The 17,981-nt window shown below is 51.7% G+C and overlaps 8 protein-coding genes across 8 annotated transcripts; 6 read left to right on the forward strand and 2 right to left on the reverse strand.

The window, feature by feature from the left end:
• Positions 1–55: 55 nt before the first annotated feature.
• Positions 56–1,995, forward strand: BO88DRAFT_161255 (co-chaperone SGT1). Its single transcript, XM_025701601.1, has 3 exons — positions 56–637; positions 752–1,039; positions 1,105–1,995. Exons 1-3 carry the CDS (start codon positions 221–223, stop codon positions 1,708–1,710), a joined length of 1,311 nt encoding a protein of 436 aa, XP_025566273.1. The 5' UTR covers positions 56–220; the 3' UTR covers positions 1,711–1,995.
• Positions 1,996–2,016: 21 nt separating this feature from the next.
• Positions 2,017–3,826, reverse strand: BO88DRAFT_401612 (PQ loop repeat protein). The gene is made up of 2 exons (XM_025705887.1): positions 3,472–3,826; positions 2,017–3,413 (listed from the first exon to the last, which is right to left on the reverse strand). The coding sequence occupies exons 1-2, from the start codon at positions 3,525–3,527 to the stop codon at positions 2,315–2,317; spliced, it is 1,155 nt and encodes a 384-aa protein (XP_025566274.1). The 5' UTR covers positions 3,528–3,826; the 3' UTR covers positions 2,017–2,314.
• BO88DRAFT_401613 (putative SIR2 family histone deacetylase) lies at positions 3,800–5,329 on the forward strand. The gene has a single exon (XM_025705888.1). The coding sequence runs from the start codon at positions 4,022–4,024 to the stop codon at positions 5,174–5,176; it is 1,155 nt and encodes a 384-aa protein (XP_025566275.1). The 5' UTR covers positions 3,800–4,021; the 3' UTR covers positions 5,177–5,329.
• Positions 5,330–5,515: 186 nt separating this feature from the next.
• On the forward strand, positions 5,516–7,109 carry BO88DRAFT_401614 (cyclin-dependent serine/threonine-protein kinase phoA). The gene is made up of 3 exons (XM_025705889.1): positions 5,516–5,771; positions 5,854–5,877; positions 5,942–7,109. The coding sequence occupies exons 1-3, from the start codon at positions 5,547–5,549 to the stop codon at positions 6,848–6,850; spliced, it is 1,158 nt and encodes a 385-aa protein (XP_025566276.1). The 5' UTR covers positions 5,516–5,546; the 3' UTR covers positions 6,851–7,109.
• Positions 7,110–7,662: 553 nt separating this feature from the next.
• Positions 7,663–8,426, forward strand: BO88DRAFT_331890 (PMF1/NNF1 family protein; the record flags this gene model as incomplete). Its single annotated transcript, XM_025702701.1, has 2 exons — positions 7,663–8,033; positions 8,132–8,426. The coding sequence occupies 2 exons, from the start codon at positions 7,663–7,665 to the stop codon at positions 8,424–8,426; spliced, it is 666 nt and encodes a 221-aa protein (XP_025566277.1).
• A 38-nt stretch (positions 8,427–8,464) lies between these two features.
• Positions 8,465–10,369, reverse strand: BO88DRAFT_381047 (uncharacterized protein). Its single transcript, XM_025704561.1, has 4 exons — positions 10,178–10,369; positions 10,088–10,118; positions 9,860–10,001; positions 8,465–9,767 (listed from the first exon to the last, which is right to left on the reverse strand). The coding sequence occupies exons 1-4, from the start codon at positions 10,238–10,240 to the stop codon at positions 8,504–8,506; spliced, it is 1,500 nt and encodes a 499-aa protein (XP_025566278.1). The 5' UTR covers positions 10,241–10,369; the 3' UTR covers positions 8,465–8,503.
• A 2,247-nt stretch (positions 10,370–12,616) lies between these two features.
• BO88DRAFT_332534 (uncharacterized protein) lies at positions 12,617–13,054 on the forward strand (the record flags this gene model as incomplete). The annotated part of the gene is made up of 2 exons (XM_025702728.1): positions 12,617–12,667; positions 12,740–13,054. 2 exons carry the CDS (start codon positions 12,617–12,619, stop codon positions 13,052–13,054), a joined length of 366 nt encoding a protein of 121 aa, XP_025566279.1.
• Positions 13,055–14,820: 1,766 nt separating this feature from the next.
• On the forward strand, positions 14,821–16,570 carry BO88DRAFT_332100 (NTF2 and RRM domain protein; the record flags this gene model as incomplete). The annotated part of the gene is made up of 3 exons (XM_025702706.1): positions 14,821–15,138; positions 15,220–16,212; positions 16,277–16,570. 3 exons carry the CDS (start codon positions 14,821–14,823, stop codon positions 16,568–16,570), a joined length of 1,605 nt encoding a protein of 534 aa, XP_025566280.1.
• Between the last annotated feature and the right edge of the window lie 1,411 nt (positions 16,571–17,981).

The following is a 17,981-nucleotide window of genomic DNA, read 5'->3' on the forward strand; positions in this document are numbered from 1 at the left end:
CACGTGGATGCTCCGCTCCCCGCATCTCCAAAGAAGATCATCGAACTTGTTTCGATTCCATTCACCTCTGCCACTTCACATTCACTAATTTCTTCTTTCTGTTGGGATATTCCCTTACAAACAACAAACCTCACTTTCCACATCCCATATCCAGCTCCTACATAACCACACACCCACCCACCAAACACCAACACCAACACCACATAAACCTTCATCCAAAATGAACGCCGCCTCTCTCGGCGACACCGCGCTCCAATCCTCGGACCCATCCACCGCAACCCTGCACTACACCACCGCGCTGCTCTCACACCCCCGATCGCCCAGCTACTTCATCAAGCGCTCGACCGCCTTCTCACGTCTAAAGCCGACGCCGAACCTCCCCGCCGCGCTCCGCGATGCCGAGTCCGCTGTTCTGCTTGCCCGTGAGCGGGGTAAACGCGAGTTGATTGTCGAGGCGCAGATGCGCAGAGCTATCGTGTTGTTTCTCATGGGGAGGTATGTTGCTGCGGAGGGCGTGGTGGGGGTTGTGGAGCGGATGGTGGGGTTGGATAAGGAGGGGGATAAGGGGGATAAGGAGGAGAAGGTGATGAGGGCGATGGGGGGTGCATCTGCTGGTGGTGCTGGGAAGGGTGTTGAGGCGGAGGTGAGGATTTGGGGGGCGAAGATTAGGGCGAAGGTTAGGGGATTGGAGGGGAATGGGGATGGAGATAAGGTGGAGGAGGTTCCGGTGGGGGTTAAGGTGCCTGGGGAGAAGGAGTTGAGGGCGCAGTTGGAGGAGTTGAGGGGGGGTAAGAGTAAGAGTAAGAGTACGGTTGGGGGTGGTAATGGTGAGAACGAGGGTCAGAAGGATAGTGTGAAGGCTGAGAAGGAGGAAGAGGAGGAGAAAGCTGAGGTTAAGGAAGCTCAACAGCAACAGCAACAACAGCAGCAGGTCAAGGTCCGTCATGAATGGTACCAGTCCGGAGAGGCGGTCGTCGTGACGTTGTACGTGAAAGGCGTGCCTAAGGATAAAGTGGCTATTGAGCTGAAAGAGGACTCGGTATGTATCCCCCAACCCTTCCCTTCTTGATCTATCATACAACAACATACTAATTATACTTCAAGACATCCCTCCAATTCCCCCTCCCCTCCGGCGCCGAATACGACTTCACCCTCGACCCGCTCTTCGCCCCCATCGACCCCTCCACCTCCAAGGTCTCCGTCTTCTCCACCAAGATCGAAATCTCCCTGCGCAAGAAATCCCCAGGCCAGAAATGGAGCGCCCTGGAATCGTCCAGCGGAATTACTCCCCAACCCACAATTACACCTATCACCACTGCCACCACACAAATCAAACCACAAGCCCAGGGCCCAGCATACCCTACCTCCTCCCGCCACGGTGCCAAAGACTGGGATAAGCTCGCTTCAAGCCTAACCCAGAAGTCGAAGACCAAGAAGGATAATAAGTCCAGCTCGAAGCCAAAGGATAGTCAAGGAGAAGGAGAAGAAGATGATGGAGAAGATGAAGCATCCGACGCCGAATCCATCAACTCGGACTTCGGAGGTGGCGATGCCGTCGATGGGTTCTTCAAGAAACTCTATGCTAATGCGGACCCGGATACTCGTCGTGCGATGGTGAAGAGTTATGTGGAGAGTCAGGGGACTTCGTTGAGTACGAATTGGGATGAGGTTGGTCAGGGACCGGTTAAGGTTAGGCCGCCTAGTGAGTAGACTTTTCTCTTTTCATCTTCCTTTCTCTTCTGGGGGGATGGAGTGGGGGAAGAAATGTGGGAGAGGAATGGGGATGCGAATTGCAAGCGTGGAGTTTGTTTTCATGGGTCTACTTACTATCCATGTTGTGGGTGCATGTGGGTGGTGTTTATGGTTTGGAAGTTTGATTTCTTATCTCTTTGTTTTCTTGTCTTGCTAGTTGCTTAGCTTAGCTCTGCTTTGCTTGTGTAATGGTAATCTGTTTGAGACTGAGAATGTGGTGATATTTACTTGGTAAACAGATACGTAGAGTGTTGCGAAGTATGCGTCAGTAGAAGCAAGTATAGTATGAGATAATACTATATACACGAATAACACCCATCACAATCAAACGCCAATTGGTGAGCAAGCAAAAGCAGCAAGAGTAGCATAGCATAGCAACCTGGCCATATAGCACGCAAGCAAGCGCTTTTATGATAATTCAATCAATGAATCAATCAATCATCCCCTACCACCAACACCAACACCAATCCATCTTTCTTTATGTCTTCCCAGAGACATAATCAAGAATGAAAAAAGGAGAAGAAGAAGAAGAAGAGATCTTATAAGCAAACGCAGGTATATTTCATCTCGCCTCTGCATCCACCTCACCTCCATTTCCATCCTGATACAAGAAGAATTGAATAAAGATACACATATCCAACAATAATGTGCCAAAGCTTCCAATCAGCCAAGACAGATTCACCAGAATATATCGACCATACAGCGAGGCCAGTTCATCAGATCGACACCGACCATGGTGTCTGCGTTGACACACAGGTGAATACGCCAGGATGGAAAGTACATAGGTTAGATTGCCGATACAGGCGAAGAGGAAGAAGAGTAAGGATACCCCGTCTGTTGACTTGCGGCGGTAGTTGAGGAGGATCTGGGGCAGACGGGATCCGAGGTATAGCACTGCGCAGAGGTAGCCGAAGACTTGGCCTAGGGTGTCCATTTTCAGGTCGTCGGTGCTGTCCTTGTGCTTGTTGTTGTTGTTGTCTGAGGAAAGTGATGACTGTTGACTGATGTACCAGCCTAGGATGCCGGCGGCACAGACGAGAATGATGGCCGAGCCGTTGAAGAAGGTGGCTTGGAGCATGGTCAGAGTTCGAGGGGGACGGGGTTGTTTGGCTGGTTCGACGAGTGGAGTCGCTGGGGAGAGGTGAGTTCCGTCGACGGTCGTGTGAAGGAATGAAGAGGCGGAGTGACGGCGATGGGCGAGCAAGGGTTGATGGTGAGGGGTGATTGTTGCCGATGATGCTGGGCTGCGAGTGTCCTGAGGAGCCTGGTAAGAGGCACTGCGTCGTTTGGAAGAAAGCAACGCGGTGTGCTCTGTGGGTTTGCGAGGCACGACAGGAGATGGAATCTCCGTGTCCTCGTCGTAGGCATCTGTCGTGATGGGAGATGCAGGCCGCGCCGGCGTGGATGGCTCGTCGCGCAGGGTAAATCCCCGGTAGTAGAAACATTGAGCTAGGAGCACCACATCGGCTAGGGTGTAGTACACTGCGAGAATGATCATGGTTGGCAGCACGCCCTGCAGGACGGCGCCCAGGATGTTGAACACATCGCCGGCAAGCCAGACGATGAGGAAAAGAAGCGACAGGCCATCAGCTGAGCCGCGACGGAAATTTTCGATGATCTGTGGGGAGAAGACAACAACCCAGCACGCAATCGAGATGGATCTATGTCGGTGATCAGTATAAAAACATCCAATTCTCCTCTAGTATGGCATAAACATACCCACATATGCCACTCAGTGCCTCTAGATCTATATTGCCGGTGACTGCGGGAAACATGTCCGGACTGTGCAAACGAGAGAGCGATTGGGCGTTTCCCCAATCAATGCTCTACTCTATAGTCTAAACAGAAAGAGGCAAGCAAAATCGGTCGACAGCAAACAAAGACGCGTTGATGGAATGAAGCAGATGGCCGCGATGACGTTCGCAGAGTCTGCGAAGGTGCAGATCACGTGGGGCGATCCGGGGTAGCTCCTCTCAGTCTAGACCAAGAATGGACACCCAGATCGACTGCTTCCACTTTTCTTCTTCCTGGTGACGCTTTGTTCCTTGTCTCGACCGCAATATCCTGCATCATCTATTCTGGTCTTCTGATCATCTAGTGCCATTCAATCAGTAATTCTTCCCCCGCGTAGACACACCGTTCATTTCATCCCCCATGGGACTGCGTATGTCATGTGATTGATTAGTCAAGCCGTGACGTCGGTCATCAACCATCGCCCATCTGAACCAATTCTCTTGCAGCTTCAACATCTCTTAATCATGTGGCTTCAATGACTGCTCCAGCTATTCGGATTCCCTTTACGGGCCCTCTACCTCCGCCGATTATTGTCCCTCCGTCCGCACGCACGGTCGCAGGTGCCATTGATGCGCTCTTGACCTTTCTGACGGCCCCTCCGTCGCCGCATCTGCGCGGCGTTGATGTAGGCAGGCATTCCCAGACGGTGCTCTTGACAGGCGCTGGCATCTCGGTAGCTTCAGGCTTATCCGACTATCGCGGTGAGAATGGCACGTATATCACAAACAAGACGTACCGACCGATCTACTATCACGAGTTCGTCGCTCGCCATGAGTTTCGCAAGCGATACTGGGCGCGAAGCTTCATTGGGTGGCCGGGACTCCTGAAGGCGAAGCCAAATTCGACGCACTGGGCTATAAAAGACATCGGTACGAAAGGCTATATTAGTTCAGTGGTGACCCAAAATGTCGACTCCTTCCATCCTGTCGCACATCCAGAGCTACCCACTCTCGAACTCCACGGCTACTTACGTTCTGCGGTCTGCATCAATTGTCGAACTGAGGTTCCACGGGACGAGTTTCAGCAATCGCTCGAGAGGCTGAACCCCGCCTGGGCAGAGTTCCTCAAGAAAATGGTCGATATTGGTGCACTGAACGCGGACAACCCTGAGGAGCAGAGACGGAGGGGCTTGAAAATCAACCCGGATGGCGATGTAGATTTACCGGAAGCCCCTTACTCGACCTTTCGGTATCCAGCATGTCCAACCTGTTTAGAAAAGCCACCCCGGCTGCAGGACGGGTCGCAATCCCGGGTGGAGGTAGAGCGCGATGGGGCTTGGCTTCCAAGTTCTACAGCGGGGATTTTGAAGCCGGCGGTCATTATGTTTGGAGAGAATATCGACCCAGCCGTCAAGGTGGGTGCAGAAGAGGCCATCGACGATGCGGGCAGACTCCTTGTCTTGGGCAGTAGTCTTGCCACATACTCGGCATGGCGCCTAGTGGAAAGGGCCTATAAGCGAGGGATGCCGATTGGCATCATCAACATAGGAGGTGTCCGGAATGAGTCGATCCTCTTTAGCAAGGCGGAACAAGAAACGGAGGCTGTATGCCGGCATGTCCGTTGCAGTCTCCCATCCCAGGACATTCTAGGCCCTGTGGCAGCACAACTGCCTTCACTTACTCGTCATTAGTGTCCTTGTATAGATTGAAGAGGATGTGATGTATAGATGACGGTGAGCTGTGTGACCCGTTCCGATAAAGAACATAGTATAGTATCTACAAGCGATAAAAGTCAGAATCCAAGCTTGCGTCATTAGAGACGTTACTATTTCAAGATAGCAGTATTCATCAGGTGGAATAGTCTAGAAAAGATAATTATAGACACGCCAAATTGATTGGCAACGGCGAGTTGGGGACAGGCATGAAATAGACGCCGGGATACTAGTAGTGGAGACTAGGCAGGCAAGACTGAGGAGAGGAGAAAGTGATGGCGGGCCAGTCAGCCGCCCGTCCGCTGTTCGATGCCAGCGCGGGGCTCTGCATTCGCCGGTTCAGATCAGCATGGACATGGACGGTCGCGACCGCTCAAAAAGCAAGACATTGCAACCTCCAACCTCCGAATATCTGGATCTCATCTCTAATTTGGCCTCTCCCAAAACTTTTCTCTTCCATCCTCCGCGCTCCACCTCTCGTTCGCATCCAACTCCTGCTGCGCAGAGTACCACCGTCGCGCCATCAACCACCATGGACAAGCAGCAGCCCAGCTCCTTCCAGCAGCTGGAAAAGGTGTGTTTTGATAACCTCCCTACCATAGACTGGGAGATTACCCAGTCCGACAGAAAGTCGTGATGCTAACTGCTGATTCTAGCTCGGAGAAGGCACCTATGCCACTGTACGAACCCCTCCCTCCGCACGGCCGATCCTCTAAATCGCACGATGTACTGACACTCACACAGGTCTTCAAAGGACGCAACCGCCAAACCGGTGAGCTGGTTGCCCTGAAAGAGATCCACCTCGATTCCGAAGAGGGAACACCATCCACCGCCATCCGAGAGATTTCGTTGATGAAGGAGCTGAAGCACGAAAGCATCGTCTCGCTCTATGATGTGATCCACACGGAGAACAAACTCATGCTCGTCTTTGAGTACATGGACAAGGATCTGAAGAAGTATATGGATACCCGCGCCGACCGCGGCCAATTGGACCAAGCCACAATCAAATCTTTTATGCACCAGCTTCTCAAGGGCATTGCGTTTTGCCACGAGAACCGCGTCCTCCACCGTGATCTGAAGCCTCAAAATCTCCTGATCAATAAAAAGGGACAACTCAAACTTGGAGATTTCGGTCTCGCCCGCGCCTTTGGCATTCCCGTCAACACTTTCTCCAACGAAGTCGTGACCTTGTGGTACCGTGCCCCGGATGTACTTCTGGGCAGCCGCACATATAACACGAGCATCGACATCTGGTCTGCTGGATGTATCATGGCGGAACTCTACACCGGCCGTCCTCTGTTCCCCGGCACCACCAACGAAGACCAGCTTATTAAGATCTTCCGTCTCATGGGTACCCCTTCGGAACGCTCATGGCCCGGCATCTCCCAGCTCCCGGAGTACAAGCCAAACTTCCACGTCTATGCCACGCAGGACCTCAGTCTCATTCTTCCCCAAATCGACCCTCTAGGTCTGGATCTTTTGAGCCGGATGCTGCAGCTACGACCAGAGATGCGGATCAGTGCCCAAGACGCCCTGGTACACCCCTGGTTCCGCGATCTTCCGCAATTGCAGGCCCAGTTGCAGCAACAGCAGCAGCAACAACAAATGGCTGGGGCTTATGGTGGCATGGTTCCCCAACAGCAAGCATACTGAGATTCTTCCTTTGATCCGTCTTTGTTTCCTTCTAGTTCGTTTTCATCATGTACAGCCTTTCGTTTACCTTGGCTTTCGTTCATCTGCCCCCTTCATGGAAGGCTTGACGAGCAACGGGTTCGGTTTTAGAATGGGGAGAGCGCGGCGTTTGACTCCTAAGAGGACATTCAAATGATTCTTTATGTTTTCTTTTTCTTTGCGGTGCATATGGCCGATGGCATTTCGTAGATAACTTTGATCATGATACTTAACGTTCGCTCACCAATTACCTTGCCTATCCTAGTGATTAATATTCGTAGGGGCAGCAGCAAATATCACAGAAATTTGATGCAGACATGGTTTGTTTCTCGCAAGCCTTTATTAACTAGTTTCCTATAGAGCCCTAAAACATATACAGTGGCTGATTTCAGCTCTTCATACGTCCAGCGCAAACGCAACATACTAAAAGACCACGATACTCTCATTGGATATAAATCAAGCACCAACATAAAGAAGCCTACCAAGTTTACCAAATAGTAACCTAACCCTGCGATACTAATAGGTACCCAGATCTATACTAATCACGTGATACATAGGAGTCGCGCGTCTCCCGGCGCGTCTCCCCAATCCCCATCAATCAATCAACCAATCTCCATACTTAATCCTACAACCACAAAACAACAACAACGACCCCAAGGAGCCCGAAACAAAACATTACGCCAAGGCTTAACATCACAAAACACTGCATTCCCCGATCAAACACCCCAAGTACCTACCTACCTACCTCAACCCCGCCCAACCCAACCGACGAATCGAACGATATAAACCAAACCATGTCCACCGAACCCACCACCCAAAGACCAGGCGCCTCGCCCTCACCACCCCCTCCCGCGCCAGTCCCCCTAACACCCGGCCCGCGCGCCTCCAAACTCCAAGAGATCTTCGACAAGGCGCTGGCGCGCACGCTGCGCGCAAACTCGTACGCGAATTTCAGCGGGTGTTTTCCGACGCCGGCGAAACATGTCCCGGCTAGTTTGGAGAGTGTATGGAGACAGTTGAATGCGAAGTTAGAGGAGAGCGCTAAGGCTGAGTTCGAGGATATTTTGGCCGAGAGGGATGCTGTTAGGCAGTTAAATGAGTTGGATCGGTTGGTGGGCGAGGCGAGGGTTAGGAAGGAGAGAGGGGTTGGTGGGGATAGTGTTGCGTATGTTTTTTACCCCCCCTTTCTTGAAAGTTATGTTGTTGATAGTTTCGTTGGGATTGGGTGATGGATGGCTAACTGGGATGATTTGTGCTTGGTAGGCCGCATACGTTGAGTCCGGAGGAATTGTACAAAGCGCATCTGTTGCCGCATTTGATGGAGACGCAGGCGGATTTGGATGCCAAGATTAATTCGGTGCAGAATCAGAATGCTGAGTTGGCTGGGAAGGTCCAGGCGCAGAGGTCTGAAATTGAGAGTTTGTTGTCCGGGTTGGAGGCTGTGGTTGCTGATTTGGAGGGTGCTGCGGCCGCGACGACGCAGTTTACGAGTGAGCATCAGCTTCGACAAGAAGCTGCGCAGATGGATGGAGAGGTTAAGGCTAGACCTGAGATCTGATCTGGTGGCTTGCGATTTTTACGATGGCGGGGACAGGCCTCCCTTTCAATATTCGAATGGGCCGGGGTATAGTATAACTACGACAACAATATCTCCATATCGCCGGGACCCATCCATCCCTCCTCGACCACATCCTCCGCAACGAGCATCAGCTCCTTGGGCGCAGCTTTGCGGAGCTGCTGGAGTTTGTCCTTTTGGCCTGCCAGTGCAGCAGCGATGGCCTCCTTGCAGGTTCCGTCTCGTTCCTCGTCCGCAGCACCGTCCCTCTTTGCCAAGGCTGCTGCACCGCGGTAATAAGTCTGGGCGTTGCGCAGCAGTGTAGCTGCGTTATCTCGGGCCATGCTATAGTCCCATGGAGCCAAGCCAAGCCTCCACCTACCCATCTCCACGTCTCCCCTTGCCAGATGAATCTTTGGCAAGTTTTCAGCAGTGGGGAGTTTGGACGCTTTACTCAGTGCGTCCAAGGCAGCGGACAGTGATTGCCATCGAAGGGACAGCGCTTTCGCAAAGGCCTCCGGCTCATACGGAGGGAGATCTGTGAGCGCCGTGTTGAAAGAAGTGAGCGCATCGGCTTTGCTGCACAGGCCATCCGGGTCGTTGGATAGATCTAGATCGGGACTGAAAGCTCGTGAGACTTCTTCAGAGTATGTCCCAACTTCAGTCCGTCCGCTTCTGTACAGAACTTCATTCAGGGCGCAGGCGAACTTGGCACGAGCCAGAGTGGCCTCGTAGTGCCTGTTTGACCCCTCGACATATGCTGAGATTCGTTTCTGCAGCTGCTCGGATGAATACTCTTCTACCCAAGTGACTCCTACTTCCGGGTTGAACGTGAGTAGGTTACAGAGGCTTGTGATGGCATCTAGCTGTGCCACAGCAGTGTCGACGAGTGTGTCCTTGGTCACGGGCTCAACAATCGCAGCCCATTGTTCTTGCTGATCTGAAGACTTCGAATCGTCCGCAGGTGGCAGTTCTGGCGGTGTATCTTGCATCTGTGTTTCAGCAGGGTCTGTTTCGCCGGACGTCATCTGGTTGATCTGCTCCTGCATTTCGGTGTACTTGAGTTCCTGTACAGTTAGGCAACGTTGGAAGAGTTCTATGGCTTCTTGCAAGAGCTTCACTGCCTGAGAGAGCCGGTCATCCGATGGACGTTTGGCTTCGGTCAAGGCCTCGGCAATGCTGGTGAGTACTTGGGCTGTGTTGAAGAGCGCATCTGCATTGTCTTGCTCCAGGCCAAGCGCTGCTCTGTGAGAATCAAGCGCTACTCGCAGTACATCCAATAGCGGCGCAGACAGCTGAGCAGCTAGCCTGGGATGTTGTGTGATTTCATATTGAACTCTCGCTCTATCAGACGTCAGTACCTAAGGTAACTTACTGATGGACGCGGCCAGAATAAGTAGTAGAGCAAGAATGAACTCAGATGGCGTATGACGTACTTGTTATATGCCAGGTCAAAAGCAGTGGGATGTTTGCTCAAGCCTTCGTCGTAGGTATTGATGGCGCGCATGAAGAAGCGCAGGGACTTGGCTGCATCTCCGGCGCGCCATTTCTCTCCGGCCTCTTCCTGTTCGACACCGACTGGAACCTCTTGGTCAGCTATACAACAATATATGGCAAGCAATTGACCAGATAATCTAAATCAGTTCTGATACTGGGTGACTCACGGGCTAGGTATTCATCTGCAGTTTCTGGTGCCTAGGCAGTAGAGTTAGAGGGAGAGTAGTACTCGCGGTCGAAGGGTCAATTGAGCATACCCGCTGTGTCGCCTTCTTCTTATTAGGCTTGGTGTCCTTGAGGAAAGACTTTGGCTTGGGCATTGTCAACGTTCTAATGCGGCCAGAGTTTTCCGATAAATAAAGTCCTCGGAGCAAGCAAGATAAAGCACGGTGGATGTTAGGCTAGAATATGTGTACCAAATGGGAAGCTGCAAAATCAACAAGTATATGATGACGTCCTGCGATGTTTTTTTCGAAAATAAGAAAGACGAGGGGTAGCTCCATAATGCCGGCGTTACGGAGATACCGCCTTAGCGCCCGCTTTGAGATTAGTAGGGAGTAAATATCGCCGTCTGATCATAAATATAGTACTTTTGATAGATTGAAGATAAATTAAGTGGCCTTAAATTTCATATAGATAAGATGAGATTCTATCTAGCTATCAGAACTATAAAGCCACGGGCTTATCAACTGATACTATGAGCGGTCAGCACTTACTTAGTCTAGTCCATGCTGAGTGGACTACTAACTGCCCTACACGGAAATTCACCGTCGGAGAAGCACTCCCGCTCCAATGCAAGTCAGCCAGAGTGATAGTTTGCAAGTAAATCCCGTACGTCTGGCCAAACAAGAAATGATATTCGCCCTTTTCCCTTCAACATCCGGCAGCGGTGTCGTGCATATTGAAGATCCTTCAGACAGACGGGACGGAGCAATCAATCAATCATGCATGTCTTACATCGTTTGCAGTCTAAAAAGCTAGTTTTCTTACTACTCAAGACAAGACACGAAACAAAGAAATTCCATGACGAGAAAACATACATCACATGTTAATATTGTATGCCAACCACTAATGATTGAGTCTGCACGGAAGAACCGGGAGTAGGTGGAGGGAGTAGAGAAGGTTTGCTGGGGGTTCAGGACCAAGGAAATGGGGGCCGCTTGGTGGATGAAGATGCGCTGCTGCTGCCATCGTCGGATCCGCGTGGCTGCCCACTTGCCCGCACGTGGCGGGCCTGGCCGGGAAGGGCCTGAACACTCTTACAGTTACAGTCAAATAAGTAGTTAGTTTTCATAAATAATTGAAGTCAATAATCCTAGTGGTGGAATTCCCGCTGTTTTAACTATGAACTAGTGGTGTATAGATATAGCTAGGGTACCACCTGTGGCATTGTAAGAGAGACTTGATTCTTTCAGTCTGAAAAATGAATCAAGAACGTGTGCAGAATACTCAAGAAAAAGCAAGCATCTCTAATTTAGTTTGCAGGCCTAAACTGGTAGTAGATTTTTACTACTACAACCTCTTTACTAACGTACCTGGGAATAGGGGCAGCTGATATGGTATGATGCATCCACTCCGTTTGGTCTGCTCCTTTCAGCCAGCCGATCGCCAAATCCCTCAAGTATACTCCTACTCCGAATAATTTCAAGAGCATGACGATCAATCCGTCGGGCGCGCAAGCATCCCTGTTTGGTGATGGCGCTCGTGTCTGCCGCCGACGTCCCAACAGAGTCCGGTGTCTCAGGCTGCCTGCGATGGTTTAGCCGGCCTCCAAATGGGTCGCAAACCCATCTTTTTGTCCCTGCCGACCACTGCACTAGACACTAAAATTACTGGAGAAGCATGAGAAAACGGGCTTGTAACCATACTAGTATGTACCTCACCACTATCAACTCTATCTATCTCTCGTGCCAGTTAACCAACAAAGTTCCCTTCACCACAAAGATAAATACAGATCTGGGTAAAGGAGGGGGATCGTAGAGAGAATCAGGACAGGAAAACCTTAAAAGCCGTCCAAACGACAACCCCCCCTCCAATCCTTTCCGACCGTCGACGAGGAAGAAGATTTTATCAGCATTGCGTTTTGGCGCCAGCCGGTGACCCACCCCATCCGCCTCCTTCGCCCCCGGCCTCTCCTGAGTTGAATGCATGGCACGGCTGCGCGCAGTCCTACACTCTCATCAACAACCTCGTTCTTGCTCTTACTCTTACTCTTCCTCTGCCTCTTCTTTTGATTTTGCCCACGTCAGATATATCATCTGCTCTATACTGATCGCCTACAGACTTTGGAAGTAATTGACTGCCCCAAGGTGAGAACCCCTCTTCTCTCCAGCCCTGCTGATCCCGGCTCAATCAAGTGTCCTGAACCACTCGTCGGGATCATTCTCCCAGAGAAAAATACTTCCCGATTAGTTATTGATACCTTGCCTTCCCTTTATTCCCTCCTTTATTTCCTCGACTGTGGACTCCCCATCTGCTTGTCTGGATTTCGTGCCTCCTCGGTCCTGCTGCAGTTGTTCCTTTGATATCAGCACCTCTTTTTAAAGTTCTCGCTTCGCTGACTGGGGTACAATTCCATCTTACAGGTTACGTACGGTCTTCCCGGAAGCCTCACAGCCTTTGTTGTTCCACTATTCTGCACACGCGTTGAACTGCACGCAATATACGACCCACTGCATCCTACCACCATAGTGGACATGGCTAGACATACATCGCTTGAATCTGAGAGACCCATCATGGCCCAGTCGGTAAGTCTACATGGACTAAGTGCAATATTCACGCACTTATCGCCGTCGCATTTCCGTCTGATTCGATCATAGGCACGTACCTCCAAGCGGTTCTCGACTGTCAGCGAAGCCCCTACGGTCGCCTCGTCGGAAACCACCTTTGCAGGTCTGCCGGCCGGAGACCCCAGACTGGCCGATTTCCACAATCTCCGTGATGGGCTGGAGCGCCTGGAGAACAAGCCCCTTCTGAAGCAACGTTTCGTTCCCACTCCGGAGAAGACCGATAACTTGAGCAAGTTGGCATTGGGTGCCAAGGTGGAGCGCGCCCTTGGACGTAGAATGACCAGCCAGGACGCTGTCATGCGAGAACCCGTGCTGAACGAAAAAGCGGTGGTGGAAGCCCCGTGAGTTGTTGCAGACGTGTCGTGTGGTGTTGACCGAAAGTTGCATTTTGATACCTTACTACTGGACCTTTTGCTCCCTGTCCCCATGGCCACCTGGGCCACGGCTGTTCTAATGTTGCATGTTTCCCCGGCTTGCCAGATTTCCCCTGCGGCGGGTTCTATGACCGAGTTCGATACCCGTCTTGATGAGAAGCTTATCTTTACCTGTCTATCATACCCCCCTTCTGAGCCAGCTATCTACTATTGATTTGATGCGATTTCGCTGCGTGTACCAACCCTAATCTACTGTCTGATAGCCATCTGCTTATTTGATTACTGGGATATTTCTGTGATGTTTATTCGGGGGTGTGGTACTGTGTCGGTTCCGTTTGCTATATGACAAAGGAGCACGCCGATGATTGAATATACGAATCCGAGATCTGCCAGTGATCTGTGTTGTACACAGCTCTAGACTATGTATTGTCTACGCCTTTAAATATGAAACGAGCAAGAATTCGAACCCCGATACATTCTACGAAAAAATGGCGATGAAAGAGTGCTTCGAATTACGGGCTGTGCATCGTAAATGGTAGTAGAACAGCTATCGGTCGAGGGTCCAGCATCATCGCCAATGAACGGGTCTGTTCGGGGGGGATTGAATCCACCGCATGCTGATATCATGGATGGCAAATGGACTGGCCTACCGCATTGTTCCACTGCGTCATCAACACAGATCCGACAGCGATTTCGTTTACAGATTATGTACTACTACCGAGTGCCAGCCCCATGATTCTATGTAAAATAAGGTCCTGCCATCTGTAAACCTGATCGATTGAAGTAATTGGTCTTATTCCGCTCCAATATTGCCACCACCGCTGCCACACTTTGTCACTGATCGCGGTCGTCCAGTCGATCGACAAGATGCGCCCGTGAATCGTATCAGCTAGAAATAGCAGGCGGTGAGCTCGGGTCAAGCGCGATATGTACCAGAAAGGACTAGCGCCGGGCACTTCTGGGTTCGGCTGGATTTTGCACCAGCAAAAACGAACGGCTTGACTGGCCCTTCACCTCAAAGTCGGCTCTCTCTCTCTGCGCTGCTGCTCTCAGCAACCTCTCGTGTCTCTCCGTCCACCCTGTTACTACTAGCTGTTACTTACCACACTCCCCCAAACTTAACTTCCCTCACCACTCTTCATCCACACACACACACTACTTACCACCCCCCTCACCCTCCACATATACACAAACACTCCATCTTCCTCTTCATCTTTCCTTGCAATTCTCATCCTCAGCCAGTTTTTCATCTACTCCCACCTCTTTGTCTCTTGAAACAAGCTCCGTCTCTCTTCGTACCCGTGCTTTTTCCCTCCCGAATCTGTTGCCTCGGGCTTTTCCCTCGCACACTCAATTCCGGAATCGCACAAGGTTCTTTCTCTTATTAACCTCGACGACTCCGACGCGCCACCTTCTTACCTTTCATTGATCTTTTCTTTTCTTTTTGATTCACTTCATTGCGCCTTCGGGGAGCAATTTGTTCGCACATTTCACGTTGTAAGTCCTTCATTTTCACCTGCAATCGTGGCCCGGATCTCTCTGTGCCATGGCCATATATGTCCAAGCTTCAAAAGCACTGACAAATACCAGTATCGGGGAATATTTCTTACTAGATTTTTTTCCCTTCCCTTGTCGCATCAAGCCTCGCATCCTATCCAGCATATCCTTTGCTTGGCCTTTCTCTCTTAGACTTTTCTCTTTCTTTTTCTCGAGCCTCCAAGTTTCATTCATTTCACAATGGCCGACACGACCCAGGCTCCTATGAACGGCGGCTACCCTGCGCAACACGCTTACCCCGACACCTTCACCCACGCCCCCGCAAACGTCAACAGCGCGGCCAGCTTCCAGCCTGCGCCCTCCTCTACTCCCTCGAATGCCCCCGCAAATGACCAGAAGAATGGTATTTCGAAGGATGAGGTTGGCTGGTACTTCGTGGAGCAGTACTATACCAACATGAGCCGCAGTCCGGAGAAGCTTCACCTCTTCTACTCTCGGCGTTCTCAGCTCGTTTTCGGCACCGAAGCTGAAACCGTTCAGGTTGCTGTGGGCCAGAAGGTGCGTGGTGATATCTCAACTCCATGGGATTCATTTCTGTCCAGCAAGGTCTAATTTACTGACATCATCGTTACATTATAGGCTATCAATGACAAGATCAAGCAGCTTGACTTCCAAGACTGCAAGGTCCGTGTCTTGAACGTCGACTCTCAGGCCTCATTCGATAACATCCTGATCTCTGTGATTGGCGAGATTTCGAACCGGTCCGAGCCTTCCCGCAAGTTTGTGCAGACTTTCGTGCTGGCCGAACAGCCCAACGGTTACTATGTCCTCAACGACATCTTCCGGTACCTTGTCGATGAGGAGGAGATTGAGCAAGAAGAAGCTGCTCCTGCTGCCCCTGCTGCCCCGGTTGAGGAGCCGGCTGCTGAAGAGCCTGCACAGCCTGCAGCTGAGACTGTCCCGGAGCCCGAGAAGGCCCAGGTAGACAGTGAGCCTGCCGCGGCTAAGGTTGACGAGAAGCTCGAGGAGGCTGAGCAGACTGCTGAGGCCAAGCCTGCCCAGGAGGAAGCTCCCCAGACCAATGGAACCGCAGCTGAGGAAACCCCTGTCGAAGCTGCCCCGGAAGCTGCTGCCCCGGTTGAGACTGAGGCCCCCAAGGCTGAGAAGCCCGCCACTCCTGAGCCCACCCCTGTGCCCGAGCAGAAGGAAGCTCCTGCTCCGGTCAAGGAGAGTGCTCCCGCCAGGGCGGTCCCTAAGACTTGGGCCAACATCGCCTCCAAGTCCGGTGCCTCGGCCCCTGTTGTTCCCGCTGTTCCCGTTGCTCCGGTGAAGCCTGCTCCCGCTGCCAGCACTGCTCAGCCCACGGCTCCGGCCCCCGCCCCCGCCGCTGCTCCTGCTCCTGCTCCCGCGGCCGCTGCCGGCCCCGAAGCCGCGTCCAGCCAGCCTTCCTCGACTGATGGTTCTGGCTGGCAGACTGCGGGCCATGATCACAAGAAGACCCAGTCCCGTGCGGGTGAGGAGAATGTTCTCGCTTACATCAAGAACGTCACCGAGAAGGTTGATGCGAGCTTGCTCAAACAGACCCTGTCTCGCTTTGGCAAGCTGAAGCACTTCGATGTGAGCCGTGCTAAGGTATGTCACCTCTTAACCCACCCATACATCAGATCAGAGAAGGAAAAGCTAACCTTGCGTCCAGAACTGCGCCTTTGTCGAATTCGGTGATGCCGCTGGCTATGCTGCCGCTGTCGCTGCCAACCCCCACCAGATTGGATCCGAGCAGATCTACGTGGAGGAACGTCGCCCTCGTACCAATGCTTTCGGTAACGGTAGCTACGGTGCGGGCCGCGGTGGCGCCGGTCGTGGTCGTGGTGACCGTGCTGGCAGCCAGGGTCGGGGAGGCTTCCAGCGCGAGGGTCGCGGAGGCTTTGCCCCCCGTGGCCGTGGCGGCAACGTCAACGCCAAGGGTCGCAACCAGGCCCAGGCTGCTTAAGCACCTTTACAAACAAACAAAAGTACCTCTTGACGTCTAACGAAGAACGACGAGCGAGCGTAAGCGGTGGTCATTTCATGGACCTTGACCGCTTCGTTCTAATCCCATTCTTTCCTTTTCTTTCCCCCCTTTACAAAGCCTTATATGATTCCTAGCCCTTCCTCCTGGCTTGAGACGGTATACGGGTTTAGATGCTCACGGCGATCCAGGACATGTATTACTCTCCCCCTTTACTTGATAATGACATGTGTTATGTGGCCCTCTTGTCACAGTGCATATTAGCGGTTGGAAAAGTTTTCTTATCATCTTCTCACTGGGCTTTGCTTGGTCGTCATCATGACTTTGGTTTCCTCTTCTTGTGTTGCCATGACCTCTTCATTTTTCTCTACCTCTTTGATGGCTCCTTATCTTCTTAGCATAGCGAGCTGAATGCCCATATTTCTTTCATCTCTGATCTCTGGTGGCTTTTGACCTCCCATCACTTTTTTTTTCTCTTCTTCTCTCCCACCATGTTGACGACCGTCGCAGTCCAATCTCTGGCTTCTTAGTCCTGGCTCCTGCTTAGTTACACTTCTTTCCCTGGCTTCTGGTTCATTGTTTTTTTATTTGCGGCCTCGTCATGTTTTGAGGAGTGTAAATGGATGGCTTCTTTGCTGGAATGTTTCTTCATTATTACGTCTCTCTCAGTTGTATGCCGTACTTTCCTTGGGGCTAGCTCCCCGGGGGGTTCAAGGGCTACAGGGGCGGTGGGTAGTAGCGGGCGGTGTTGGCTCAGGATGATGCTGTTGCTAATTGTGCAACCACAATGGAGCAAAACGGATACAAGAAAAAAAGATTGAAGACATTTACAGAAAACAATTAAACACAGAAATCTCGCTAATGACTTGACGCCTTGTATGTAGTAAAAGGACTGTAATCAGGGTGTGATACAGGGTGCTCAAGGTCCCCAGCTGGCGCAAGTAGGGTAGACACCGCATGCAAGGTTGGAGGGGATCCAGTGGGGAATGAGTCAATGGCTCATGTAGTGAATAGTTAGGTTCTTCAGGTCAACTACTGTGTGGGTACAGAGTAGCTCCAGATGGCATGTCTGGCAGGGCAACAACACTAACTGAAGTGACACACATGTATCTGTCGATGGTAGCCGTGGTAACATTGGTAACTAAGTACCAAGTTTGAAAGCACGCAAAGCGGTCAGAGTGATAGCAGCTCGGGATTGGCTGGGAATGGGGGAATGGAGGGGAACGTTCTAGATAGTGGGCCTGAGGCAGCCAGATCGCCCCCCGGAAGTTATCGCCAGCAAAAAGAAGCAGGAAGACATCTGGGGAAGTTCCCCCAAGCATACTATCGGATCGGGGAATTCCATGGGCTACTATACTAGATAGGTTACTCAATGGAGCATAACCACTGAACC

The sequence above is a fragment of the Aspergillus vadensis genome (assembly GCF_003184925.1).
Source record: "Aspergillus vadensis CBS 113365 unplaced genomic scaffold BO88scaffold_3, whole genome shotgun sequence".
Taxonomy (NCBI): domain Eukaryota; kingdom Fungi; phylum Ascomycota; class Eurotiomycetes; order Eurotiales; family Aspergillaceae; genus Aspergillus; species Aspergillus vadensis.

Coding starts and splice junctions, on each gene's coding strand:
- BO88DRAFT_401612 (XM_025705887.1), bottom strand. CDS start 3,527: ATGTTTCCCGCAGTCACCGGCAATATAGATCTAGAGGCACTGAGTGGC. Junction 3,414..3,471: donor GCACTGAGTGGCATATGTGG/GTATGTTTATGC, acceptor TCACCGACATAG/ATCCATCTCGATTGCGTGCT.
- BO88DRAFT_161255 (XM_025701601.1), top strand. CDS start 221: ATGAACGCCGCCTCTCTCGGCGACACCGCGCTCCAATCCTCGGACCCA. Junction 638..751: donor GTGCTGGGAAGGGTGTTGAG/GCGGAGGTGAGG, acceptor GTGCCTGGGGAG/AAGGAGTTGAGGGCGCAGTT. Junction 1,040..1,104: donor TTGAGCTGAAAGAGGACTCG/GTATGTATCCCC, acceptor TTATACTTCAAG/ACATCCCTCCAATTCCCCCT.
- BO88DRAFT_401614 (XM_025705889.1), top strand. CDS start 5,547: ATGGACATGGACGGTCGCGACCGCTCAAAAAGCAAGACATTGCAACCT. Junction 5,772..5,853: donor CCTTCCAGCAGCTGGAAAAG/GTGTGTTTTGAT, acceptor TGCTGATTCTAG/CTCGGAGAAGGCACCTATGC. Junction 5,878..5,941: donor GAGAAGGCACCTATGCCACT/GTACGAACCCCT, acceptor ACACTCACACAG/GTCTTCAAAGGACGCAACCG.
- BO88DRAFT_381047 (XM_025704561.1), bottom strand. CDS start 10,240: ATGCCCAAGCCAAAGTCTTTCCTCAAGGACACCAAGCCTAATAAGAAG. Junction 10,119..10,177: donor AGAAGAAGGCGACACAGCGG/GTATGCTCAATT, acceptor TCTACTGCCTAG/GCACCAGAAACTGCAGATGA. Junction 10,002..10,087: donor TGCAGATGAATACCTAGCCC/GTGAGTCACCCA, acceptor AAGAGGTTCCAG/TCGGTGTCGAACAGGAAGAG.
- BO88DRAFT_401613 (XM_025705888.1), top strand. CDS start 4,022: ATGACTGCTCCAGCTATTCGGATTCCCTTTACGGGCCCTCTACCTCCG.